A 27,642-nucleotide genomic window follows, 5' to 3' on the forward strand; every position below is an offset into this window, starting at 1 on the left:
TCTTCTCCGAAACACACACAGGGGGAAAGCAGCAGTATCCAGCTCTGAGTAAAAGACGAAAACTCTCAGCCGCAATCTCACCACCTGGCTCCCTGGGCATGTGTGGGGTCTCCGAGGCCACGCCCCGGGCACAGACTTCTGTTGTGAGCACAGTTTTTGTACACTCCCGTATCCCACTTTATCTCCTGACATTTAGCGCAGACTCAACACTTCCTTCAGACTCTGACTACTGTGTGTGTCACTGGGCTGTGTCCCACAGAGTGAGGGATTGCCTGCTCTCCTAGTGCCAAAGGTCGGCTGCTTCCAATAAAGAAGTTTTTGGTTGATATCTTTGTGCCGAACTGTATTTCCTCTATTTTGTATTTATCTTCCTTAATCCAGGATTCTAGAGATGAGATGAGAGTGTTGACGAGTACCACGTCTACAGCCCTAAGTACACACAGTTCATCAGCTCTCCCCTTGGGCTAATCTAATCTAGGATGTCTTGACTAATTACCAGATTCTTGCTTATTGGTGTCGGGTGAAGGGGTCAGATGGTGGACACACATGGATTCCCCAAGGGTTGCGACTCTTTTCACTGACACCAGCAATAACCAAAAGTGCCAAGTCACTAGCCTCACCTTCACTGTGTGTTCGATCTGTTGTCAGACTTTACAAATTTAATAACTGTAAAAAGATGTCTCGTTTTCAATTCTCCTTTATTACTAGCGGGATTGAACCTGCCGCAGCAGTCCCAGAGAGGGAACTGGAGCTGAACACTGTTGCTAAGCTCAGGAGGTGGCGAGGAGGGGCCAGCTGCCAGCATAGGAGCCTCCTGTGGTCAGGGATGCCTGGCCGACGCAGCACGCCTCACTGGCTTGCCTCTCTGCTTCCCAGGAGCGTGCTGAGGGTTTGCAGTCTGGGCTGAGAGGTCAGGGTAAGACGGTGATGCTCCACCAGTCACTGGTCCGGGCCATGGCACCTGGCTAACTGTGTGTGCACTGCTCTGACCAGCAGTGATGTGAACAGTTTATGGTCATTTCCAGCTCACAGGGGTAACCAGCCTACAGGCTGAGATTTGGAACCTGGTCACTTAGTGGACCCTTCATCTTCTTTGCCATCAGACCCCAATTCTATTTGGTGAAGGACTGTGTCCACAGTCCAGGTGAGAGATGCTGCTCCCTGCTCTCCCAGCCTCCTTTGCAGCCAGCAGTGGTCCCGTGATCCTGTTCTGGCCAATGTGAAGGCTTCTTTTAAGAAAAAATAGATTTAATTTTTGAGCAGTCTTATGTTTATAGAAAAATTGAGCAAACATAACATTGTAACAACTATATTTCAATTTTAAAAATTTGGGGGGACTTCCCTGGTGGCACAGTCGTTAAGAACCCACCTGTCAACGCAGGGGACACGGGTTCGAGACCTGGTCCGGGAAGTTCCCACATGCCGCGGAACAACTAAGCCTGTGTGCCACAACTACTGAGCCTGCACTCTAGAGCCCACGAGCCACAACTACTAAGCACATGTGCCACAACTACTGAAGCCCACGCACCTAGAGCCCATGGTCCGCAACAAGAGAAGCCACCGCAATGAGAAGCCCGAGCACCACAGCGAAGAGTAGCCCCCACTCAATGCAACTCGAGAAAGCCTGCTCGCAGCAACGAAGAACCAACGCAGCCAAACATAAATAAATAAATAAATATCCTTCTAAAAAAAATTTTTTTTCTTAACTGAACAGAAGGTACATAGCTCCCTCATGCCCTTTCATCCCCTCAACAGTTTCATCTATTACAACTCTCTTGCATTACTGTGTGGCACATTTGTTGCAATCAATGAGCCAATATTGACATGTTATTATTCACTGTAGTCCATAGTTCACCTTAGAGTTCACTCTTGGTGTGTGCATTCTATGGGATTTGACAAGTGTATAACGACATGTATCCACAATTATTATATTATACAGAATAGTGTCTCAGCCTAAAAATCCCCTGTTCATCCTTTGCTCTCCCTAAACCCGAACCACTGAAAACTGCTGCTCTTTGTGCATACATTTTTTTGTGTTCATAAAATACACATACCATAAAATTTACCTTCTTAACCTTTTTTTTTTTTTTTTTTTTTTTTTTGCGGTACGCGGGCCTCTCACTGTCGTGGCCTCTTCCGTTGCGGAGCACAGGCTCCGGATGCGCAGGCTCAGCGGCCATGGCTCACGGGCCCAGCCACTCCGCGGCATGTGGGATCTTCCCGGACCGGGGCACGAACCCGTGTCCCCTGCATCGGCAGGCGGACTCTCAACCACTGCGCCACCAGGGAAGCCCTCTTAACCATTTTTAACTGTACAGTTCAGTGGTCTTAAAGACATTCACACTGTTGTGCTACCATCACTGTTGTGCTACCATCACCATCCTCCTAACTCATTTCGTCCGGTAAAACTGAACTTCGGTACCATTAAATGTTGACTCCCCATCTTCCCCTCCTCCCAGGCTCTGGCAATTACCATTCTTCTTTCTGTCTCTATGAATCTGACTACTCTAAGTACCACATATAAGTAGAATCATACAGTAGTTGTCTTTTTGTTACTGGCTTGTTTCATTTAACATAATGTCTTCAAGATTCATCCATCTTGCAAAATTTCCTTCTTTCTTAAGACTGAATAATATTCCATTGTATGTATACACCACATTTTGCTTATCCATCCGTCAATGGACACTTGCTTCCATTTTTGGGCTATTGTGAATAATGCTGTTATGAACACGGGTGTACAATATCCCTTCCAGACTCTGCTTCAGTTCTTTGGAGAATATACCTAGGTATGGAATTATGGGACCGTATGGCAGTTCTATTTTTAATTTTTTGAGGAACCGCCATACTATTTTCCACAGCAGCTATACCATTTTATGGTATCACCAACAGTGCACAAGTGTTCCAATTTCTCCATTTCCTTGCCAACACTTGTGCTTTTCTAGTTTTTTGATAGTAGCCATCCTAATGGGTGTGAGGTGGTATCCCATTGTAGTTTTGATTTTCATTTCCCTAATGACTAGTGATGTCGAGCCTCTTTTCATGTGCTTATTCGTCATTCATATATCTTCTTTGGAGAAACGTCTATTCAAGTTCTTCGCCAATTTTTTAATTAGGTTTTTTTCTTGTTTGTTTTGGTTTTTGATGTTGAGTTTTAGGAGTTCTCTCTATAATCTGGATATTAATCCTTTGTCAGATATATGGTTTGCAAATATTTTCTGCCATTCTGTGGGTTGTCTTTTTACTATGTTGACAGTGACTTTTGATGCAAAAAGTTAATTTTCATTTAGTCAAATTTCTCTATTTTTCCTTTCGCTAAATGTGCTTTTGGTGTCATATCCAAGGAATCATTGCCAAATCCAATGTCATAAAATTTTGTCCTATGTTTTATTCTAAGAGTTTTATACTTTCAGCTCTAAAGTTTATCTCTTTAACATCCTAAACTTATAACACTCTAGCTTTTATTTATACCAGCTTAAGTTCAATAACATATAAAACTCTGTGCCTTTACAGCTCTGTCTCCACCTCTTTCAGCTGTTGTCACAGAATTACATCTTTATATATTATGCATCCAAAAACATAAACTAATAATTATTTCAAATGCATTTGGCTCTTAAATTACATAGAAAGTAAGATTTGGGGTTACAAACCAAGGTACAGTAATACTAGTTTTCACAGTTTTTTTTAAATTAGTTTCTTAAATCAGGTAGGAAACAAAAATTGTAGTTATAAATCATTGTTACAGTGAGATAGCTTTTATAATTGCCCACGTACCTTTACTGAGATTTTTATATCTCCATATGGCTTTGAGTTACTGTTTAGTGTCCTTGTAGCACTCCTTTGAGCATTTCTTGCAGGGAAGATCTAATGGTTACAAACTCTGTCCGTTTTTGTTTATGTGGTAATGTCTTAATTTCTCCCTCACTTTTGAAGGACAGTTTTGCCAGATATAGGATTCTTGTTAACAGCTTTTTTCCTTTTAGCATTTTGAATATATCAGCCCAACATCTTATGGACTCCAAGGTTTCTGATGAGAAACTTGCTGATAATCTTTTTTAGGATCCCGTGTATGTAACAATTTGCTTCTCTCTTGCTGCTTTCAAGATCATCTTTTTGGCTTTTGTAAATTTGATTATAATATGTCTTGGTATGGATCTGAGTTCACATTACTTGGAGTTCATTGTTTCTTGAATGTTTATGTTCATTTATTTCATCAAATTTAGAAAGTTTTCCACCATTATTTCTCCAAATATTTTCTCTGCCCCTTTCTCTCTTTATTCTCCTGAGACTCCTTGATGCATAGGTTGGTATGATGGATATTGTCCTACAAGTCCTTTAGGCTCCATTTGCTTTTCTTCAAATTTTTTTTTTCTCTTTCTCAGACTTGATAATTTACATTATCCTATCTTCAATTCACTGATTTTTCTTTTTTTTATATAAATTTATTTATTTTTTTAGTTTATCTTTGGCTGCGTTGGGTCTTCGTTGCTGCATGGGGGCTTTCTCTAGTTGTGGCGAGCGGGGCCTACTCTTCGTTGTGGTGCGTGGGCTTCTCATTGCAGTGGCTTCTCTTGTGGCAGAGCACAGGGTCTAGGCACATGGGCTTCAGTAGTTGCGGCACATGGGCTCAGTAGTTGTGGTTCGCAGGCTCCAGAGCAGAGGTTCAGTAGTTGTGGTTCATGTGCTTAGCTGCTCCACGGCATGTGGGATCTTCCTGGACCAGGGCTCAAACCTGTGTCCCCTGCATTGGCAGGTGGATTCTTAACCACTGTACCACCAGGGAAGTCCCTTTCCTTTAGTTCTTCCAACATCTTTAGGACAGTTGTTTTAAAGCCTTTGTCTAGTATTTCTGCCAGTAGGTATTTTTCAAAGACTGTTTCTGTCGATTTTTTTTTCCCTTTGAATGGGTCATACTTTTCTGTTTCTTTGTATGCCTTGTGATTTTTGTTGTTGTTGTTGAACACTGGACATGTGAATTTAATAATGAGGGAACTCTGGAAATCAGATTCCTCTCCTTCCCCAGGGTTTGTGGGGGTTTGTTATTGTTTTTGTTTATCGTGTATTGCTTTTTTTAAATTTTTATTGGAGTATAATTGATTTATGATGTTGCATTAGTTTCAGGTTGTTTATTGTGTATTGTTTTCTGATTGTTATAGGCTGTCTCTGTGCCCAGGATCAACCTAAGGTATAAACTTAAGGTCTTCTCAAGTCCTTTTTTAGAATTTTCCTGGGAATGCAGGGTCACTTTCTAATTTTCTCTGTATATGCAGTTGTTTTTGAATGTCCTAGATTTTAATGTCTGGCCCCTGAGACAGCAAAAAGTGAAAAATGAAGGTGGGAATAAAAGAGCACTGGTCCTTTAAACCTTCTGGAGGTCACTTCGCCTGGAGGGGGAGGGGCTTGCAACAACGGGGGAGGTGACTATTTGTCTGCACCTCTGTGACCTGAACCAGCAATCAGCCATCAGAGCACAGATCCCCAGTATCTGGAGGATAGGGTCCTTTTTGTCCACCCTGGCTCCAACTAGCTGTTGCGCACAGCTGCCTGCCTACAGGCTGGAAGTTGGGGATGGGTAGGTGCTACTGTACAAAGGGCTGAAATCGAGAAAAATTAACCCCAGTTTACCCTCCAAGTCTTCCCCTGGAAGTTGCAAGCCTTCAGCAGACTCCAGATTTCCAAAATAGTTACATCAGACAAGTTCTGCCAGTGCAATTGTTGTCTAGGTGGGGAGACAGATTCCTGGTACATCCTACTCCATCAGCTTCTCATGATCTTCTTTCTCCAACATGAAGGCTTCTGTTTCCCTCATTAAATGGGATGTATGCAGCGGGCATGGTATTCTAGCATTTCTCCCTTTTCACTGCCCTAGACATAGATGGAATGTCCGGAGGTGTAGCAACCACCTTGTGGCCCTGAGGCATCAAACATGAGGAGAAAGGCAAGATGCACAAAATCACAGAGGGAGTGATATCAGCAAAATGGTGAACTAGGAAGCTCCAAGCTCTTGTTTTCCCACAAAAACACTGAAAAAACAAGCAGAGGATTTCCCTTGTGGTGCAGTGGTTAAGAATCTGCCTGCCAATGCAGGGGACACGGGTTCGATCCCTGGTCCAGGAAGATCCCACATGCCACGGAGCAACTAAGCCCATGAGCCACAACTACTGAGCCTGAGTGCCACAACTACTGAAGTTCACGCACCTAGAGCCCATGCTCTGCAACAAGAGATGCCACCGCAAAGAGAAGCCCGTACACTGCAACAAAGAGTAGATCCTGCTTGCTGCAACTAGAGAAAGCCCATGTGCAGCAACAAAAACCCAACACAACCAAAAATAAATAAATAAATAAATTTATTTATTTATAAAAACAAGCAGAACTGTCAGAACCAACTTTTTAGGAGCTCTGGAAAAAATTCAAAGGTCTGCAGCAACCAAGCAAGTGCTCAACCAGGAAAAAGCCATCTTCAAGACAGTAGGAGAATATGACAAACCCACAGCCAACATTGTTCTCAATGGTGAAAAACTGAAACCACTTCCTCTAAGATCAGGAACAAGACAAGGTTGTCCACTCTCACCACTATTATTCAACATAGTTTTGGAAGTTTTAGCCACAGCAATCAGAGAAGAAAAAGAAATAACAGGAATCCACATCAGAAAAGAAGAAGTAAAGCTGTGACTCTTTGCAGATGACATGATACTATACATAGAGAATCCTAAAGATGCTACCAGAAAACTATTAGAGCTAATCAATGAATCTGGTAAAGTAGCAGGATACAAAATTAATGCACAGAAATCTCTGGCATTCCTATACACTAATGATGAAAAATCTGAAAGAGAAATTAAGGAAACACTCCCATTTACCATTGCAACAAAAAGAATAAAATACCTGGGAATAAACCTACCTAAGGAGACAAAGTCCTGTATGCAGAAAACTATAAGACACTGATTAAAGAAATTAAGTATGATACAAACAGATGGAGAGATATACCATGTTCTTGGATTGGAAGAATCAACATTGTGAAAATGACTATACTACCCAAAGCAATCTACAGATTCAGTGCAATCTCTATCAAACTACCAATGGCATTTTTCACAGAACTAGAACAAAAAATTTCACAATTTGTATGGAAACACAAAAGACCCTGAATAGCCAAAGCAATCTTGAGAAAGAAAAACGGAGCTGGAGGAATCAGGCTCCCAGACTTCAGACTATACTACAAAGCTACAGTAATCAAGACAGTATGGTACTGGCACAAAAACAGAAATATAGATCAATGGAACAGCATAGAAAGCCCAGAGATAAACCCACACACATATGGTCACCTTATTTTTGATAAAGGAGGCAAGAATATACAATGGAGAAAAGACAGCCTCTTCAATAAGTGGTGCTGGGAAAACTGGACAGCTACATGTAAAAGAATGAAATTAGAACACTCCCTAACACCATACACAAAAATAAACTCAAAATGGATTAAAGACCTAAATGTAAAGCCAGACACTATCAAACTCTTAGAGGAAAACATAGGCAGAACACTCTATGACATAAATCACAGCAAGATCCTTTCTGACCCACCTCCTAGAGAAATGGAAATAATAACAAAAATAAACAAATGGGACCTAATGAAACTTAATAGCTTTTGCACAGCAAAGGAAAACATAAACAAGATGAAAAGACAACCCTCAGAATGGGAGAAAATATTTGCAAACAAAGCAACTGACAAAAGGTTAATCTCCAAAATATACAAGCAGCTCATGCAGCTCAATATCAAAAAACAAACAACCCAAGCCAAAAATGGGCAGAATCCCTAAACAGACATTTCTCCAAAGAACATATACAGATTGCCAAAAAACACATGAAAGGATGCTCAACATCACTAATCATTAGAGAAATGCAAATCAAAATTACAATGAGGTATCACCTCACACCAGTCAGAATGGGCATCATCAAAAAACCTACAAACAATAAATGCTGGAGAGGGTGTGGAGAAAAGGGAACCCTCTTGCACTGTTGGTGGGAATGTAAATCGATACAGCCACTATGAAGAACAGTATGGAGGTTCCTTAAAAAAAATAAAAATAGAACTACCATATGATCCAGCAATCCCACTACTGGGCATAAACCCTGAGAAAACCATAATTCAAAAAGAGTCATGTGCCACAATGTTCATTGCAGCTCTATTTACAATAGCCGGGACATGGAATCAACCTAAGTGTCTACTGACAGATGAATGGATAAAGAAGATGTGGCACATATATACAATGGAATATTACTCAGCCATAAAAAGAAATGAAATTGAGTTATTTGTAGTGAGGTGGATGGACCTAGAGTCTGTCATACAGAGTGAAGTAAGTCAGAAAGAGAAAAACAAATACCATATGCTAACACATATATATGGAATCTAAAAGAAAAAATGGTTCTGAAGAGCCTAGGGGTAGGACAGGAATAAAGACGCAGACGTAGAGAATGGACTTAAGGACACGGGGAGTGGGAAGGGTAAGCTGGGACGAAGTGAGAGAGGGGCATGGACATATATACACTACCAAATGTAAAATAGATAGCTAATGGGAAGCAGCTGCATAGCACAGGGAGAGCAGCTCGGTGCTTTGTGACCAGCTAGCGGGGTGGGATAGGGAGGGTGGGAGGGAGATGCAAGAGGGAGGAGATATGGGGATATATGTATATATAGGTGATTCACTTTGTTATAAAGCAGAAACTAACACACCATTGTAAAGCAATTATACTCCAATAAAGGTGTTAAAAAAAAAAAAAAAAGACAGTAGGGGACTTCCCTGACAGTCCAGTGGTTAAGACACCATGCTTCCATTGCAGGGGGTGCAGGTTTGATCCCTGGTCGGGGAACTAAGATCCCACATGCCACGTGGTGCAGCCAAAACAAAAAACAAACAAAAAAAGACAGTAGGAAAGTTTTCCGGTGTTTCTACTCAACCATGCCCCACCCCCTCTCTGGCACAGCGGAGGTCTTCATCTTGAAGTGATGTCAACACAGTTTCTAATCCCCTCCCTCAAACCAGTGGAAGCTGAGGCACCCTTATTTGCAAATTACTGTGTATATACATTCTAACCTGTGTTGGGGAGACCTAAAGAACTGCAACATAAAGAAATGTGAGGCACTTGCTTCTCTTTCACGTCAGGTGGAAGTCAGGTGGACAAAGCAACAGCCACTGCTCCTAAAAGACATCTGAGGCAAGGGATTATGAGTGGAGACACACAACAGATCATATACAGCCCAGAGGAGAAGCTTGGAAAGTTAGTACATTCAAAAGCAGCTGTGTATAAGGGGTATTTAGAAAGCCACATGCATGCACAGCACAAGACACATACCCAGAAAAGACCTGCAGAGACCTGACGCTTCACCCTGGGCTTATGCCTAGGCTCAGAGCAAGCCTGCATAAATATTAAAGGATAATCCCAGCACAGAGCCAATCTGAAAAAAAGGGAGAGGTGGAGTTTTGTTTGTTTGTTTTTCTGTTTCTGTGTGTGTGTGTGTGTGTGTGTGTGTGTGTGTGTGTGTTTTGCTTGTTTGTTTAGCTCCTGGCATTCAAGGAAATCTCTACCAAAACATTAGCTGATCATGAGCTAAAGGAGCAGAGATTTCAGTGAGCACACACAAGGAATAGTCTTTGCAAAAATAGTTTGGAAAAGTATAAACATAAGCAGACCACTACAACCTTCAACAGTAAAAACATAAACAAACCAAAAGAGCAAATGCTAGGGAATAGGGAGAATCTGATTTCCAAAGTTAGCACATTTTAATAATCAAATACCCAGTTTTCAACAAAACAATGATAATGCATACAAAGACACAAGAAAATATGCCCATTCAAAGTAACAAACAAACAAAAAAATTGACAGGGAATTCCCTGGCAGTCCAGTGATTAGGATTCTGAGCTTCCACTGCAGGGGGCATGGGTTCAATCCCTGATCCAGGAACTCAGACCCCACAAGCCACACAGTGCGGCCGAAAAAAAAAAAAAAAATTGACAAAGACCATCCCTGAGGAAACCCATAAGAAAAGATCTTAAAACAACTGTCTAGGGAGTTCCCTGGTGGTCTAGTGGTTGGGAATTGGTGCTTTTTACTGCTGTGGCCTGGGTTCAATCCCTGGTCGGGGAACTGATATCCCACAAGCTGTGCAGTGTAGCCAAAAAAATAAACCAAAACAAAATCAACAACTGTCTAAAATATACTCAGAAAGGTACAGAGGAAAAGGTACAAAGAACCAAAGGAAATCAGAAAAAAAAAGTATGAACAAAATTAATAAAGAGATACAAAATCTAAAAAGAAATCAAAAAGAAATTCTGGAGCTGAAAAGTACAATAACAAATGAAAAATCCACTAGAGGGGTTCAACAGCAGACGTGAGGAAATAATCAGTGAACTTGAAGATAGAGCAATTGAAATAATCAAGTTTGAGGAGAAGAAATAGAAAAGTAGGACTTCCCTGGTGGCACAGTGGTTAAGAATCCACCTGCCAATGCAGGCGACACGGGTTCGAGCCCTGGTCCGGGAAGATTCCACATGCCACGGAGCAACTAAGCCCGTGCACCACAACTACTGAGCCTGTGCTCTAGAGCCCGTGAGCCACAACTACTGAGGCCATGTGCTGCAGCTACTGAAGCCTGCGCGTCTAGAGCCTGTGCTCCACAAGAGAAGCCACCTCAGTGAGAAGCCCGCGCACCACAACAAAGAGTAACCCCCGTTCGCCGCAACTAGAGAAAGCCCGTGCACAGCAACAAAGATCCAATGCAGCCAAAAATAAATAAATTTATTTTTTAAAAAAAAGAGAGAGAGAGAGGACTTCCTCAACATGATAAAGGACATTTACAAAAATCCCACAGCAGGGCTTCCCTGGTGACGCAGTGGTTGAGAGTTTGCCTGCCGATGCACGGGACACGGGTTCATGCCCCGGTCCGGGAATATCCCACATGCCACAGAGCGGCTGGGCCTGTGAGCCACGGCCACTGAGCCTGCGCGTTGGGAGCCTGTGCTCCGCAACGGAAGAGGCCACAGCAGTGAGAGGCCCGTGTACTGCAAAAAAACCCCAAAAAAAACCATATACCTGATAAGGGGTTGATATTAATATGCAGAATCTATTTTTTTAATTCCACAAATTCAATAAAAATAACCCACCCAGGGAACTCCCTGGTGGTCCAGTGGTTAGGGCTCTGCGCTTCCACTGCAGGGGACACGGGTTCAATCCCTGGTGGGGTAACTAAGATCCTGCATGCCATGCAGTGAGGCCCAAAACAAACAAACAAAAAAAGCACCCAACTCAAAAACAGGCAAAGAACTTGAACAGACTTTTTTGCCAAAGAACATAGACAAATGACCAGTAAGTAAGCACATGAAAAGATGCTCAACATCGTTAGTCTTTAGGAAATGCAAATCAAACCACAATGAGATACCACTGCACACCCATTAGGCTGGCCTTTATTTAAAAACATGGAAAATACCAAGTGTTGTTAGTGATATGGAAAAGTTAGAAAGCTCACACACTGTTGGTGGGAATATAGACTGGTGCAGCCACTATGGAAAACAGTTTGGCAGCTCCTCAAGAAGTTAAACATGGAATTGCCTTAGGATCCATCAATTCTACTCTACTCCAAGGTATATACCCAAAAGAACTGAAAGCAGGAATAGGTGTACACCAGTGTTCACTGATGCACTATTCACAATAGCCCAAATGTGGAAACAACCCAAGTGTCCATCAACAGATGAATGGATAAAAACGTGGCATATACATGCTTGGAATATTATTCAGCCACAAAAAGATATGAAATTCTGATACATGCTACTACCCGGATGAACTTAAAGACATTATGGTAACTGAAATAAGTCAGACACCAAAGGACAAATACTGTGATTCCACTTATATGAGGACCCTCGAGTGGTCAAATCCATAGAGACAGAAAGTAGAATGATGGTTGCCAGGGGTTCGTGGAGTGGGTCAGAAGTTATTGTTTAACACGTATTGAGTTTCAGGTTGGGAAGGTGAAGATGTTCTGGAGATGGATGGTGGTGAATTCACAACAGTGTGAATGTACTTTAAATACTTCACACTTCAGCAATGTGGATTGTACACTTAAAATGATTAAGATGGTCAATTTTATGTTATGTATATTTTACCACAATTTACAAAAAAGAGGGCAGGGCAGGAAGATGGAAGAACTCGGATCCCTGCAGCCATCCAGCTCCAGTTATCCGACCCCTCTTCCTTTACATCCCTGTCATGGGGCTTCTCTTACTGCAGCTAGACGCACTCCTAAGTGATGTGCCCAGAACTCCCTGCTCTCTCTCACTTGGCTCTCAGCATCCCCTACTGGTGCTTTGCAGGGCCCAGTTGATATTTTCAGCCAGATACCTCTTCTTTGTGGGGAATGCCCTGGGCATTGTCGGATTTAACAGCATTCCTCCTTCTACCCACTAGATGCCAGTAGCATCCACCCCCAGATGTGATGATCTCAACTGTCTCCACTCCTTGCCAGAGGCCGCGTTGGGGCAAATCACCCCAGTTGAGAACCACTGCCCCACGAAGCCTTTGCTAAGCCAGCTAACCTGCCCACTGTTCTCCACGTGTCCTGTGGGTCCCTTGCCCCCAGCTCAGCTGTGACGCCACAAAGGCCCCTCCACGTCTTCCCGATTCCTACCTGTCCTTCACAACTCACGTCAAATTCTTCAGCGTGGTGGGGACTTTGCCCACCACCCCAGGCCCAGGTGGGCTCTCCATGCTCTAGCCATCACAGCATTTGGCCTCTCTGTTGCCTTATGTATGTGTTTTGCTCCTGGAAGCTGAGTTCCTGGTTCCTGGGGGCAGGGATATTGCACATATAAGGGTCCAATCTATGCATTTCAGTGAACATATGAGATTGTCTTTCCCTGGGGCCCAGCCGCAGCCAGGAAGCACTGGTGTGGAAGCCAGAAAGCTCAGGGCTGTCTGGTCCTTTGTCCCCATCCCCGGTGGGGCAGCCACCAACATCTCGGGAGTCTGCTCACCCAGCTTGCTCACACAGCATCTCAGGAGCCTGAGGTGGGGAAGGGCCTGCAGGTCCATGGAGAGGATGGCCCAGGACTATGGCCTGGCCTGGTCTCTGCCCTGAGTCACAGAGGTGACTTGGAGGGAGCGTCCAGCCCATTGCATCGGGGGCAGAGTCCAGCCTGCTTAGCACATCCTTCCTTCCACTTTTAACTGGAACTAGTGCTCAAGAGCCTCAGGCAGGAGAGGGGCTTGTGACAATGAATCACCCTCAAGGTACCAGGGACACTCTCAGGGGAAAAGCTTTGAATGAACATGGGTGAGTCCTGGTTGGGCCCAAGAACCCATTAACAACTTGGCATGGTGCATGCTTCCAAGAGCTCCCAGGCCAGAGTAAAGACCAGGCCCCAGAGACAAGCCTAATGAGGTCAAGGGCAGTATTAGATACTCACCGAGAAAAAGGTGCCCAGCCCAGGCCAAGGATCAGGAAGCCTTCCTGGAGGAAGCCATGCCCAGGCAAGAAAGGTTCCACACTCTAGGGTTGCCAAATTTAGTAAATACAGAGGAAGATGCCCAGCCAGTTCTAAATTTCAGATAAACAACTAATAATTTTTTAGTATGTCACAAATATTGGATGGGACATATCAATACTTAGGCTAGAAAGTTACACCCTTTATCACTGCCCCTCACAGATGAAGATGAGACTCAGAGAAGGGACAGGACAGGGCTGGACCTTGGGTTCTAGAGGGGAGCCCACTGATCTGAGCACCCTCCTACTCTGCCACTTAGCTGGCTGGCACTAGGCTGGCTACTTACTCTCTCTGAGCTGCAGTTTTCCAACCTGTACAATGGGATGGGTGTGTGGACAGTAAAGCTCGCCTCTCAAGGGCTGGTGTGGGGTCCAGCAGCATCAGGCTCCCACAGGAAGGAGGTTATTAGAAATGCAGAATCTCTGGCCCTGTCCCAGACCCGTGGGATGAAACCTGCATTCTGAGAAGCCTCTGCGATCCAGGTGTGCATTCAAGTTTGAGGGCGCTGTGTGCAGAGCTGTCCCATGGGACCCAGGGGCTAGCACAGAGCCAGGCACGGGGCGGGGGGCGCTGGGGCACAGGGGCTCCCAAGCCTTATTGGCTCATCCTACACACAGGGACACTCGGAGAGGGCACTATACACCCACTTACAGCTGAGACCCCAGAGGAGGCCAAGAAAAGCGAGGCGCTTCCCTGGAGGCCGGGCTGGCACATCTCGGTGCCACAGAGGCAGTTCTTGGAGCTGGTCTGAAGGCCTCGGATACACCCGTGCTCTCCAGCTCAGCCGTGCCACGTCGATCTCACTGCTTCTCAGCAGCCTTGAGGATGGATTCGTGGGCAAACAGACACTCGAGCTCTGAAGAGGCTCTGAGCTGAGTGAGGTTGAGTCTGCCCAGCGAGGTGCCTGGCGCACCGTGGAAGGCTGGGCAGAGGTGACTTTTCCTGCCCAGAAGGATCACGTCTTCTTTTTCCACATAAACATGGCTGTGGTGAACACACGAGAAGTGGCTCTGGGCCCCGCTGAGAAGCAGGACACCCTAAGGCTTTTTTCCGGGGAAGAGGATGGCATTTGGCAGGGGTGCCTCCCTGCACGAATTCAGCTCGATCGACATTGCCTCCCTCCAGGAAAAACTGCCGCTAAAGACCAAAGTCCCCGAGAACAACTAATTCCCCAAAGGCTGAGTCACCGATCCTCAGCAGATGGGGAGAGAATTAGTTGGAATGGGAAATGCACTTGAACTGGTTCGTGCTCTGGGTCCAGAGGTTTCTAGGGACACTCTGTTCTCCCATGCGTTATCGCCGTGGCTAAATCTGATCAGGGTGCTACCCTGCTTCAAATCCACTGGCGCCTTTCGGTATCTTTTGATTTTTTAACATGTGACTATTATCTTTTTAAAATAAATCAGGTTAGTTTTTCAGTCTTTGCCTGTTTTGGTGACGACCACTTTGGTTTTCTTTTCATCCTCAGATGTGCCGGGTTCCCTCCCACCCGGAGCACTTACACACACTGTTCCCTCTCACAACTGCTGTTCCCCCCACCCTTCCAGTCTCACCTGACTCCTCCAATTGGGTGAGGCCCCAGGTAACCCTCCTGGCACCGTGGACGTCCCAGAAGGGTGCCAGTCTAGCCATCAGTGCGCTGGCTGGGGGGCCTGGCCCGCTCCCTCCTGCCCCCAGCCCAGCACCTGCACCTGGCAGCTCCAACAAGCGTTGGCGGAGCAGAAAGGTGCTTCAGGAGTCTGTAGCTTGGGGGAGGTTGGGATACACTGAAAGCTTGGTTCTTGACCCCTCTAAAGGTCCTCCCATGCAGGGGCTGTGCTCTGTCCATCTCCCCTAGACCCTAGCCCACAGCCAGGAACACAGTGGCACCCATTCAAGCCTACGCGTGGGTGGGAGTAGGCCAGCCAGGGGTGGAGAAAGTCCCTGCACTCTGCTGCCCCCTTTGCCGTAAGCTCTGTGCGTAGCCAGCCTGGAAACGGCTGGAAACAGGCCAAGCTTATCTGTTGCTCAATGAAGCTGAGCTTAAGGCAGACTAATCCCACCTCTTTCCTTCCAAGTCCACATAACCCATCACGTGCACGCCTGTGTCCCAGGGCCTGTCCAGTTCTGTTTTGGACGTGCTTAACGAGGGCACAGGTTTCGGTATCAGATACACAAGTTCAACCTCTGAGGGCCTGTTTCCCCACGTGTAAATGGACAGCAGTGCCTCCATCCAAGGCTGTGTGACTGAATGAGACATCCGTACACCTTCCCTCTGCAGACCCAGGGCATGGGGACACACCACTCTCCTCAACCCGCCCAATTAAGATCCCACCAAGTGCCAGGGCCCATTCCAGCTGAGCGAGGGTTATGTAAACACAGCCCAGGGTTATGTAATAAAGTGCCTAGGGTGGCACCTGCCCCACGCTGGTGAGAGCGCCGGCAGCGCTGGCTACTCCTCCGTGGGCGTGGATAGCCGGGCCAGCCCGAGACACCAGAGCAGGCCTGTGCTGACCTCCAAATCCTGCCATCACCTGCCCTGTGACCTTGACGACAGGTTAAGTTCTGAGCCTCAGTCTCCCACCCAGGAATCGGGAGTAGCCTTATGTTGGTAGAATGCTCAGCACGGCTCTCGGCACACAGCCTGCATCCAGCACGCGGCCACCAAGCCCCAGCTCTGTGCCCAGGTGGGAACACAGCCCAGAGCAGAGGCCCCTTTGAGAAGGAACATCACTGGGGGAACCCGAGGCGCCCACTCTCCTGCATCCGGGCTGACTCTGGGTGTAAGCTCATTGGCCGGGATGCCTGGAGGTGGCAGGCGGAGGAACAAGGAAGGTTACAGTGCGAGGTTGGCACACATCGTAGAGCAGACAGCCTCCTCGATGGCCCGGGCTGTCGTGTCCCCAGGGCCAGGCCTCAGCTGCTCACCTGCCTCGGGCAGCAGAGACTGAAGGCAGCAGCCAGGCGGGGGCCAGGAAGCTCTCCAAGGCCGGCTCATCCCACGCGCAGTGACACCCACAACGCTCTCGGTACAGTTCTGGGACCCAGCAGACACTCATAAGCAGCCATCTTTGTTCAGCTCCATTAACCGATCTCCATTAAGGCGCCCGAGCCAGGGCAGACTGCAGGAACGCTGGCTGCATTGCACTGGCCGCTGTTCCACTCACTGATAATCCCACCCGAGCAGCAACCCCTACCACGCACACCCTGGCTCCCTGGAAATCCTCAGAACAGGAGCAGGAAATGTGGAGACCCCAAACCTGAGGTCCCAGCAACCCCAAGTCCCAGCACACCGTAACAGCAGCCAGAGACCCGGGCTCCTCCCGCCATGCAGACCAGATGGCGCTGACGCCTGCTTTTCTTTCTGAAAGAAACTCAAGCACTTTTGATTTTCTTCCCCGGCACAATCCAGGGCACTGAGTCATCAGCGTCGTGCCTCCTCCAGACAGCAGCTGGGAGGCCCAGATGTGGGTTGGGACCCTCTACTGTTACAGCCTTGCAGCTGAGCTGACAGCAACGGAACAGGGCGTGTGGGCATCACACTGCCACTCGTGCATTTAAAACCCAGGTGGAGTCCGGCCCCCACGAGCTCCTGAGTGGTCCTGAGCTCACACCCAGCTTCTCCTTGGCCTTAACCTTTGCGCCGCCATCGCCATCATGCTAGGCGCCGCTGACCACCGGCGCTCGGTAGCAGCAGCCGCAGTCGCCTGGACCAGCCCTCGAGTCCTCCTGCACCCCACTCCAGTCCCCGGCCCCGCTGCCGCTAGCCAGTCAATTCGCTGCTAGTCCCATGGGTCACGTGAGACAGAGGAGGAGTGTGATGCTCACTGGGTGACATACTTCAGTAAGCCAGATACTGACGCTTGGGAATTGCATAAAGGGACGAACATGCTAGTTGGCTATGATCTGGTTCCAGAACGCAAAATCACTGCAGACATGCAGACACTTAAATGATTCTGCTAGTGCAGTTCACATCCTAGAGGTTAAGGTCAAAGCACGACCTCATAAGGAAATCTACCCTAACGTCATCCAGGAACCTAAACGAACTTTAAATGAACTGGGAATCTCCACTCCAGAGGAACTGCGCCTTGACAAAGTGTAAACCCCATGGATGGGCTTCCCAAGGATTTACTGATACTGCTACTTGACTGTAAACAACCACCTGGAAGTACTGAAGATAACATACTACCTTACCTGAACGAGTTTTCCTTTTTGAGTACCAAACCATGTAATATATCGATAACTTGGACTTGAATAAAAGGAAAATGAGTTTGAACTGAAACAAACAAACAAACAAAAAGAAAACCGCACCCAGGTGTGCTGAACGGAGCAGAGCAGAGAGCAGTTTGGGGAGGAGAGACAGCTGTCCCTGGCTGCCTGAGAGAGTGGAAGGCTGAATTTACAACGTGTCCATATCTGGAGAAAGACCATCTTCCCTGCAGGCGAGAAGTCGTTTCCAAGCTTCAGGGAAGGGAGGCTGTCAGCCTAATCCTAGACAGGAAGGCTGGAGCTGCTGGCGGTTAGGCCAGAGACCCAGAGGAGGGCAGGTGTCTCCTGGGCCCGAAGGCACCAGGTTGCAGCACTGCATGGCTTACCTCTTCTGGCCAAGGAGGCACTGTACACAGCAGGCAGAGAGCCAGGCACTGCTTACCGGAAGTGGTTTCTGATTCCCAAGGTTTCCAGGGATGGCCCCTTCCTACAGGCAGGAGGCACAAACCAGGGCAGCTAGGATTTTTATTCTGTTGTTAAAGGCAAAGCACCACCCTGGCCATAAGTCTAGAGGGCCACAGTGCTGCCTGCCCCGAATCCAGTCCATTCAGTGCGGGAATCAAGCTCCCTCCAGGCTGGGAAGCCTGCTCCACACCCTGTGCTCAGCCCCGGGAGAGGCCCTGGACAAGCTTAGGAGGGCGCTGCTGTGGGTCCGCGCTTCTCTTCTCTGTGCCTGAAGCTGCGCAGTGGGTTCTGGGTTTTCGCCTTCTGTGGGGGCAAAACTGTGGATTAGCTGTGGCGAGTGGACGTCCGTGTGAGCAAAAGGAGACAGACTCAGAAAAGGGGGTGCCGTTGCCACTTGACAAGCCATACAGGCCATGAGCCAAGGACAGGAGCTGCTGTGGACACCGCAGGGGCCCACCTTCTACTTCCTGTAGCTTGAAGAATGAGGAGGGCAGTGGGGACAGAACAGCAGGTCCCCCTTTGCTCCTGAAGCTGCCCCGTGGGTGGCCAAGGCAGAGCCCCAGTACCCACAACCTTGATCAGGGGCCTGGAGTTTGGGGCCAGTCCTCGGGACTTCTCTCTCCTGAGGGCAAGGGGCAAGCACATCCTGGCGACAAGGGAGCAAGGTGAGAGGGGAGCCCTGCAGCTGTCACCGAGGCCCCAGGGGACATACCTTGGCCTTCTTAGAGGAAGGGGGCTTCTTCCGCTTCTTGTGAGGGTGGAGGAGGCCGCGAAGAGCAGGAGGAACTGGAAGAGATATCTGGCTCAGCGGCCACTGCCCACCCCGTGCGCCAGCTCCAGCCCCTCTCCTCAGCCAGCGTCTGAGAGCCCGCCAGCTCCACCCTCCAGCTGGCTCCACCCTCCAGCTGGCTCCACCCTCCAGCTGGCTCCACCCTCCAGCTGGCTCCACCCTCCAGCTGGCTCCACCCTCCAGCTGGCTCCACCCTCCAGCTGGCTCCACCCTCCAGCTGGCTCCCAGGGTGCTCTCTCCCGCTCTGAGCCAGTGCCTGGCACTCCAGTACACACTTAAAATGCCTAAGAACACACGACTATCTATTATCACACATGCACAGGGCCAGAAGAACAGCTATCCCCAGGGGTGGGATTCTGGGGACTTTCACCGTCTAAAACACTTCTTTACAGTATTTAGATTTGTCACAGTAAATGTGTAACAGAGAAAAGAAAATGCTGGGACTTCCCTGGTGGTTCAGTGGTTAAGACTACGCTCTTCGAATGCAAGGGGGGCCCGGGTTAGATCCCTGGTCAGGGACCTAGTTCTGTATGCCGCAACTAAGAGCCCACATGCTGCAACTAAAGATCACGCATGCCACAACGAAGATCCTGCGTGCCACAACTAAGACCCGGTGCAGCCAAATAAGTATTTAAAAAAAAAAAAAAAAAAGGAAAGAAAATGCTGCTGAAACAAAAAAACCCTACATGTAATTTCTTCCTATGTGGCCCCTCCTCCCATATCCTTCCTCACCTGTCAGGTGCCACCATCACTGCTCGTGACCTGCTACATGATCCCTGGGCTCTGCTGTCACTCCCAACTGCCCAACAGCACAGGGTCCCATCCGGCCAGGCCACACAGGTCCTGACAGGCCTCTGGGCATCACACCGCCACACCCTCCCACGTCACCTTGACCCCTTTAGGTCACACGCTTCTGGCAATGACTTTGCTCCTTTGTGACAGAGAGGATGGAGTTCCCTCCTGAGGCAGGAGATAAATGAGCCCCAGGTTAGCCATTTACAACTAGCCTCCTGTTTACACTTTGAAAACAAAGATGATAATAATAGGAACAGGATAAGCAGCTGGACTTTGTCTCCTGTGGACACCTCAAGGTAACGGGAATGGCAGGAACAGAGAGGGGTTAAGCGCTGCTTAGGTAAAAGATAAGGAAACCACATATTTCCCATTCTTGGGGTCAAGGAGACCTCCCAAACTATGCATGAGCAAACAGTTCCTCAGGGGATGGGGCGCTAGACCATAATATGGTCTGCTAACCTCCCCAACACCCTCGTGCTGGAATCCATCTTGGCTAAAAGATGCATGCGCACATCCGGCAGGGCCTTGAGTCCAACCAGGTATGGACCTGGAGCCAGATAAAGCAAGATGACTGGCCAGATGAAACTGGAAAGCTGCCTCCACAGAAGTGACTTGAAGCACCCCAAAAGCTCCCGGCTGGCTCGTGCTCTCTCTCTCGAGCCCACCCATGTTTCTCTGCACCCATCTTCCCTCCTAATAAAACTTTACTTACCTCACTACTTTTTGCTGAATTTTAAAGAATTGCTGAACTCTTTCTTCAAAGCAGACAAAAGCCAGGGCCCTGCTCCTAGGCACTACTAGTCTCTGGTGGTCTAGGGGCTAGGATACGCCCCTCTCACCATCACGGTCCGAGTTCGACTCCCGCTCAGGGAACTGAGATCCCACCTCAAGCTGCCACTCCCAAGAGCACTCCCACCCCCTCTCCCCCCTCCTTTCTCACTCCGCAGACCAGGACCCCGGCTGGTGTCCCCTATAGCTCACTGTCCTGGGGGAAGTTGGTATTTTCCCGTATCTCCTGGATCCTTCCCTTCCACTCGCTGGGGCCTCTCCTGCCACACCTGCCAGTTTATGCCAATCCAGCGGGGTGCTGGGGAAGGGGGTCTGCACTCACCACTCCTCTTCCTTAACCCACTTTAAGCATCTTCAGCATAAAAGTCACACATACTCATTACCAAAGACACAAAGGACATCGTTACCCAGGTGTAAACGGAGCCAGGCTCCTGAACACCTCAGCTGGGCTTTGGCCTCCTCTACATCACAGAAACCATCTCAGGGTCCATTCTTGTCCTCACAGCTGCAACCCGGACATCCCTTGTCCCCACAAGGTCTGTTCTCTGTCCCCTCTGCCAACTGTTCTAGGGACTCCAGCCACCTCCCACGCCCCGGCTTGGCCCGGTCACTAATCCCGAGTCTTCTCCAGCACCAGCAGCACTGCCTCTTACCTGCGACACCCCACCCCCACCCCCGCACCTGGTCACTCCCTTCCACACCCAGGCGGCTGCTTGGCCAGGTACTGGCTCACACTTTCACTGGGCCAGGCTCTGGGGCGAAAACCCCTGGCCTTGAATGCCCGGTTTCCTGTCTCCCCAACAGAGACAGCAATGCCTACCCAGGAGGCTGTGCAGCTCAGTTCAAGCGAGTGAACAGAGGTGCGTTTGTGTCTGTATGCATGCTTGCTGCCCAGTCCCCATGGTCCTGTGTCAGCCCAGTGCACGGCAGCTGAGGGACAAACGCCCACCGCGTCCCCCAGCCCTGCTCACCCAGGTAGTCAGGGACGTGGCCCAGGTGGGGCTTCACCACAGCGGGGTGCAAGGGTAGGTCGTGCCGCAGCAGCTGGAGATCCCTGGGGTTGTCTTCAAAGTACGTCTGGCAGGGGAGAGAAGTGGGCACTGCGGGGTCAGTCCTCCTTCTGCAATTTCACAGGGGAGTTTCTGAACTGGTAATCGGTCTTCCAGAATTTCAAGGGCTAAGGTCTCACACCGCCTTCATCTGTGGTCACCTGGTCCCCCTCCAGAGCCAGCTCCAGACCTGGTTTCTCACCTCCCCTCAAGTGCTCTGCACACATGGGAAGGCATGTGTCCCCGTTCCCACTCCCCTTTCTGTGGAGAGGTCAGGAGCCTGCCGCACCCTCCTCACTGATCATCACCCCACAGGCCGTCCTGCACTGACACACAAACAGCCGCCTCTTCCTTTTCTGTGTAACACGCACCGCGTGGATGCACCCGACTTGGCTTCCTGCATCTCTGTGGAGGACTCCCAGGTGTTTCCACCTGGGGAATCATGACGAACACGGGCACACGTGCGACTGTGCATGTCAAGAAAATAAACTCCAGGAGCTGTGATTCTGATGGACACGGCCACTGTCCACCACAGAGGCCAGGCTGATTCACCTCCTAACAGGACAGCTGGCGTCCTTCACCCGCTCTTGGCCTGTTTCCTACCCACCGACCTGCTGAAGGCACAGCTAGCTGTCCAGTTCACTGCCTCTCACGCTCATAGCAGGGCCAGCCTCCTGGAAGGGCGATGTCCTGAAGCCTCGCCCCTCCCTCCCCACGGCCCCTCACCTTGAGCTTCTCCGAGTGCAGAAGCTCCTCCTTGATCTCCTTCAGCCTCGCCTCGCGGATGGCTTGTTTAGTCACTGAGCGCATGGCGTCCTGGGGGCAGACGCCGAAGGTCAAGACGGCGGGGCTGTGAGCCAGCCCTCCTGCCGTGCCGGGGTGCTCAGCAGCAAGGGCCTGACGCTGGGTCCTAGAGAAGCTCCGAGCACTCCCGACCCCAGGGGGCCCCGCTCACCCTGCAGCGGTAGCGGAAGCCCTCGATCTCCTCCATGCGGAACTGGTAGGGAAGCAGGACGGGGGCTCCGCTCCCTGTGGAGGAGACGGCAGTGAGGCTCCCCTGGGCTAAATGCTCAGGCTGGGGTCTAGTGGGGGCCTACTGCTTAGAGGTAGGGGTGAGGCACCCCTCACGCTGGGGCGAGGCAGCCGGGGAGCCAGCCCACTCCTTCCCCGCAGCGCACACGTGCGCAAAAACACCTGGGTCTCACGGACAGTTCACAACAGGCGATCCACTCTGCTGTGGCCAGGGCGGCTTGTTGTCCCCACGTCCTGGGTTCCTGTCACATCTCTCAGCCTCAGGACCTGCCCACCCGCCCACTCTCCTCCTTCCAGGCCACTCCAGCCACGAGGTACCCGTGATGACAGCCGCGGAGCACTAAGGAGCACCAGCCCTTTCCGTCAGACACCGGTCTGTCATAGTAGCGTCCTGGGTCACTCGATGTTTACAAAAGAAGATGGGGCGGGGGGGCGGGGTTTGGCGGTGCAGCAGGGGCTTCACCCATTTCAGGTAAGGAAACCAGGGCACAGAGAAGCAAGGCCCAGAGTCGTCCCTCGATCCGCCGTCACGCAATGCCCCAGGCCACCTTCTACACAAGCCCAGGGCTCAATGCCAGGTGGTGAGCATGTCCTTTCTCGGCCCATGTGGCAAGCAGCAGTGAGGCCCCACAGGAAGCCCAGGCTGGACCCTCCACCCATAACCTGCTGGATGGTGGAGCAGCCCTGCCCAGCCCCGGCTAGCGTGCCCTTCCTGCAGCCTGGAACGCCGCCTGGCTGCCCCGCTACAGCCTGACCTCCCGAAGGTGCCAGTGCAGAAACCCCCCAGCAGCCCCCTCTCCCAGGGTCTCCTCTGAGATGCCACCAGTCCCACCCTGTCTCCCAAACCTCTTCCCTTGGCCCTTCTGCCCCATGAGGCAGAGAATAAACATGACTTTAGCCAATTACACGACGGCTCTGGACCTCAGCTGGCTTGACTGTGAAGGGGGGCAGTGCCTGCCACCCAGGGAAAGGCAAGGACAGGTGGAGCGACATGGTGCACAGCATGGCCAAGTGTGCGGGCGGCTGCTGCTTGTGCCGGTGTCCCTGCTGCCATCACCACCACCGGGTCTACGGTGTCATGGCAGAAGCCTGGCCCTGGCGCAGACCAGTGAGAGCTGGGCTCTTACCTCCGCTGAGAAGCTCCTCGATCTTGCCCAGATGGGACTGCTCCGTGGGCAGCACGAAGGTCAAGACGATGCCTGGGTTGTTGGCACGTGCCGTCCTGCAAGGAGAGACGGCCCAGCCCGTGTCTTTGGCTATGTGTCCTGCAGTGTGCCCTCCGTCCAGGTGCCCAGCCCGCCACACTCCAGTTCTCCTACCTGCCGGCCCGATGTATGTAGGCCTCGGGGGTGGGGGGGAGATCAAAGTTGAGCACAGCACACACGTGGTGGAAGTCTATGCCGCGGGCCACACCAGCCTCCGGATCAGCGGCCCTGCAGGAAAACGCCCCGACCTCAGACAGACCCCTCCTCTCCTCCAAGGCCACGTTCTCAAGCTTATTTAATCCGCAAAATCTCTACACAAAGCCTTGTATGGAACTACAGGACCCTGACACGTGTAAGACTCTTAAGCATCTGAACTGGAACAGGAACTAGGGTAGTGGGGGCAGCCAAACCGGGCTCTGACCTCAGCTCTGGGGCAACACTGCCCACCGTCAATCCGATAACAATTCCCAGCCAGCCAACCCGTTAGGCAGACAGAGACTGGGGACTCCTCTTTCCCCCTAAGAAAGATCCTTCCCAAAAGTCACAGCCACTGGAGGCTGGGCCACCTCCCCTCACAGGATGATGACGTGCCAACAAACCAGGCAGTCTGGCCCTTCATGCTGCCCATGCAGCACGTGTGTTGGCCCTTCACTCCCTGCCCCCAAAGGCTGAAAAGCGGGTCTCCCTGGGGAGGGCTGGGAGAAGAGAAGCATGGACTCACCTGTTCCGCTTGGGTCCTTTGCCCCGATGCTTGCCCTTGACTGGAGGCCCCAAAACTTCAGCATCTGTTGCTATGACGCAGTCATAGAAGCCTTGGTTGAACTGTGAGATGATGTGGCACCTGTGGCCCGAGAGCAGACGGAAGTGAGCCCCAAGAGCAGGCTGGAGGTCCCTCTCCTGCCCCCTGCTTGGTCATAACGGTCACCCTTCCTGACTCTTCCCTCTTCTTCAACTCTTCCCCGACTTAATCTTTGTGCCTCAACCTCCTCAAATGAAGATGGAATTACAGTAGGTACCGCAGAGTTGTGACAGATAAAGTCAGCGAGGATCAGTCAAGCCCAGAGCCTGGGCACGATCTTCAACCAAAACATGGGAGATGGCACACCTGGAGCGCAGCGGGAGCTCTCCATTGAGCACACAGGCGGGGATGCTGAACTGCTCCAGGAACAGGCGCAGCCGGTAACTCCGCTCCATTGTGTTAACGAAGAGCAGAGACTTTCCCCGAATCAATGACAGTTTGAGCAGGGCATACAGCAACAGAAATTTGTCTTCCTCAGTCTCACAGACCACCTGAAACTGCTGTAACTGGTCTGGCCCTGGCAGCTGGGACTCCTGTAACTTGAGAGTAACCTAGGGGAGGACAGGCCTGTGGTCAGGAAAGAAAAGAAGACAGAAATGCTACTGCAAGCCACTGGCTCACCAACCACAGCACAAACGTGTTAGTGCAGGGCACCATGGGTCCCCTCCAACTGTGTAATGTAAGAATTCAAAGCATGCTAACCGTTGTAGTGTACAGAGAACATCAAACTACAAAACTACAAACATTTGGGGCACAGAACAAAGAGAAACATGTTATAAATGACTGTAGTGAGGAGAGAGCCCCTATAGCAGCAACCTTCCTGAAGAGTAAAGTTCACATAAGGTGAGAACTTTAGCCCTGCTGCTCAAAGTAGCCTTTGTGCCCCTTGGGGGTCCCTTCTCAGGCTTTAGGCAAAGCATGGTTTGAAGCTCCTAGCGGACATCTGGAGCTACATAGTGATTTTAGGTTGGGGGGCAGGGGGATGGTTACAACTACCGGCTTCTAGCACATCAGAACCAGGAATGCTAAACCAATAATTTCCCACCCCAAATAACAAAGGGTTCCTTTGAGAAGGGAGAAGCAAGTCATTTTGAGTTTCATGTCAACGCCTCTAGATGCTTCCAAAGGGCCCTTACCGGGTTATGCAGTACCAGCTCCTTGAGTGCTTGTACGTCCTCATTAAAAGTAGCCGACATCAGAAAAGCCTGGTAAATCCGGGGCAAGTGACTAAAATGAAACAGAGCCCCATCAGACGCCAGCTCCAAAGCCTCTAACTGTGGCAGATGAACTGCCCCCTCACTCTAGGTCCTAGTGTCTATTCACAACCCCTTTTCCTTACCAGAGAAGACTCTTGAGTTCCTCCTCAAAGCCAAAGGAGAAAAGAAGATCAGCCTCATCGACCACCAGCAGCTCCAGGGAGTCTTGCAGTTTCAAGTTGTCTTGTTGCAAGTGGTTTAATATGCGGGATGGGGTCCCCACCACTACATCGGGCTTCTCCATCAGTACAGCTCTGCAGGTGGGCAACACCTCAGTATTGGGGAGAGGGTAGCAGCTGGGATCTCACCCTGGATTAGCCCTCTTTCTTGCTGCACACAAACCCAAACCCACATCCCAGTGCAAACTCATTCCCCTACAGCCCTGTTGCTTTCACCCACCTCTGAGAGGCTGAGTCTTCAGCGGCTGAGACATTGGCCACCCGGATGTCTCGAGCACAGTAGGCAGCCAGCTGTTGAATCATGGACTGGGCCTGCCGTGCCAGTTCCTTGGTCGGCACAAGGACAAGGGCTCTCACAGCCTGCTCTACCGCGGGGCCTGTCTGCAAGAGACGAATTAAAGACTTCAGCCGGTCGGTTCATGTCATCACAGCCACCGCATGCTTCTCTCTACCTCTTCCAGACAATCTGACCCAACTGCTGTGGCTTCCTCACAACAATCCAGTTGTGGTCTGGTCATCCCTTCACTTACTTTACCCACCTCTGAATGTAGATAGAAGACTTTTCCCAGGCACTGACCTCAAATAGGATAACTTACTTCATGGTTACAAAGTTACTTAAAATGTACTAATTACGACATTGGCTTTTCTGGAGGAGAAAATGTGCCTACTTTTTACAGTATAAACAAGAGAAAGCGATTTACTCAAGATTACACAAAGAACGGTGGTCGCAGGGCCCGGACTTAGAACCCAAGTAACCTGAATCCCAGGCCAGAGCGTTTTACCCCAAAACCACCAGGTTCTCTCAGACCACGCTTCACGGGTAAGAGGTCAAAAGAAAACCCGGTTCTTGGGAAAGACTTGGGTGCGTGCGGGGGGCGGGCACAGCTTTCCAAGAGGGCACAACGCAACTCAGACGCCTGCTGCTCCCTTTCCCGGCCCCTCCCCCGACTCACCGCCTTCTTGTGGAGCAGATGCTGCAGCATCGGAATGGCATAAGCGGCGGTCTTCCCTGAACCCGTGCGGGCCCGAGCCAGGAGGTCCTTCCCCTCCAGGGCCAGTGGGATGGCCTTTTCCTGGATCAGCGTGGGTCGCGACCAGCCCAGGTCGGTGACGGCCTAGAGGAGACAAGGGACGGCTCAGGCGGCGCGCTGCCCTGCCGCCGCCCCTCTCCACGTCAGCCCGGCTCCTCAGCCCTCCCCGGTACCTGTAAGAGCCGGTGGTCCAGGCCCATGTGTTCAAAGCCCAGCGTTTCGGGATCCTCCATGCTGCTGCTCTGTAGTGACAGCGCGCACGCGCGACAGGAAGAGCACGCGATGACGCGTGGGCTTGTCAGAGCAGCAACCAATCAGCTTCAAAGGAGTCAGCACGTCCCGGAAGTGGGCTTCCGGTGTTACGCGGAGTGCTGCGGCTGCGGTGACTTGTGCGGCCGGGGGTCTCGGGGAGGGGCGGCGAGGGGCGGCGAGGGGCAGGGACCCTCCCGGGCGGGGACCCTCCCCTCGGGTCCTCGCCGGTTCCCTGACACGACCTCCAAGTGGCGTGCTAGGTTAAGGTTACCAGCTGCAGGGGCAGGCTCGCCCT

At 50.2% G+C, this 27,642-nt stretch overlaps 1 protein-coding gene across 1 annotated transcript; it reads right to left on the reverse strand.

Moving 5' to 3' along the window:
* Positions 1-18,212: 18,212 nt before the first annotated feature.
* On the reverse strand, positions 18,213-27,345 carry DDX56 (DEAD-box helicase 56). Its single transcript, XM_082662265.1, has 14 exons — positions 27,269-27,345; positions 27,018-27,179; positions 26,285-26,445; positions 25,969-26,139; positions 25,766-25,856; positions 24,936-25,180; positions 24,552-24,671; positions 23,945-24,058; positions 23,753-23,847; positions 22,549-22,622; positions 22,320-22,409; positions 21,516-21,621; positions 18,883-18,956; positions 18,213-18,473 (listed from the first exon to the last, which is right to left on the reverse strand). The coding sequence occupies exons 1-14, from the start codon at positions 27,326-27,328 to the stop codon at positions 18,396-18,398; spliced, it is 1,641 nt and encodes a 546-aa protein (XP_082518391.1). The 5' UTR covers positions 27,329-27,345; the 3' UTR covers positions 18,213-18,395.
* Positions 27,346-27,642: the final 297 nt, after the last annotated feature.

The sequence above is a fragment of the Grampus griseus genome (assembly GCF_964374135.1).
Source record: "Grampus griseus genome assembly, chromosome: 9".
Lineage (NCBI taxonomy): Eukaryota > Metazoa > Chordata > Mammalia > Artiodactyla > Delphinidae > Grampus > Grampus griseus.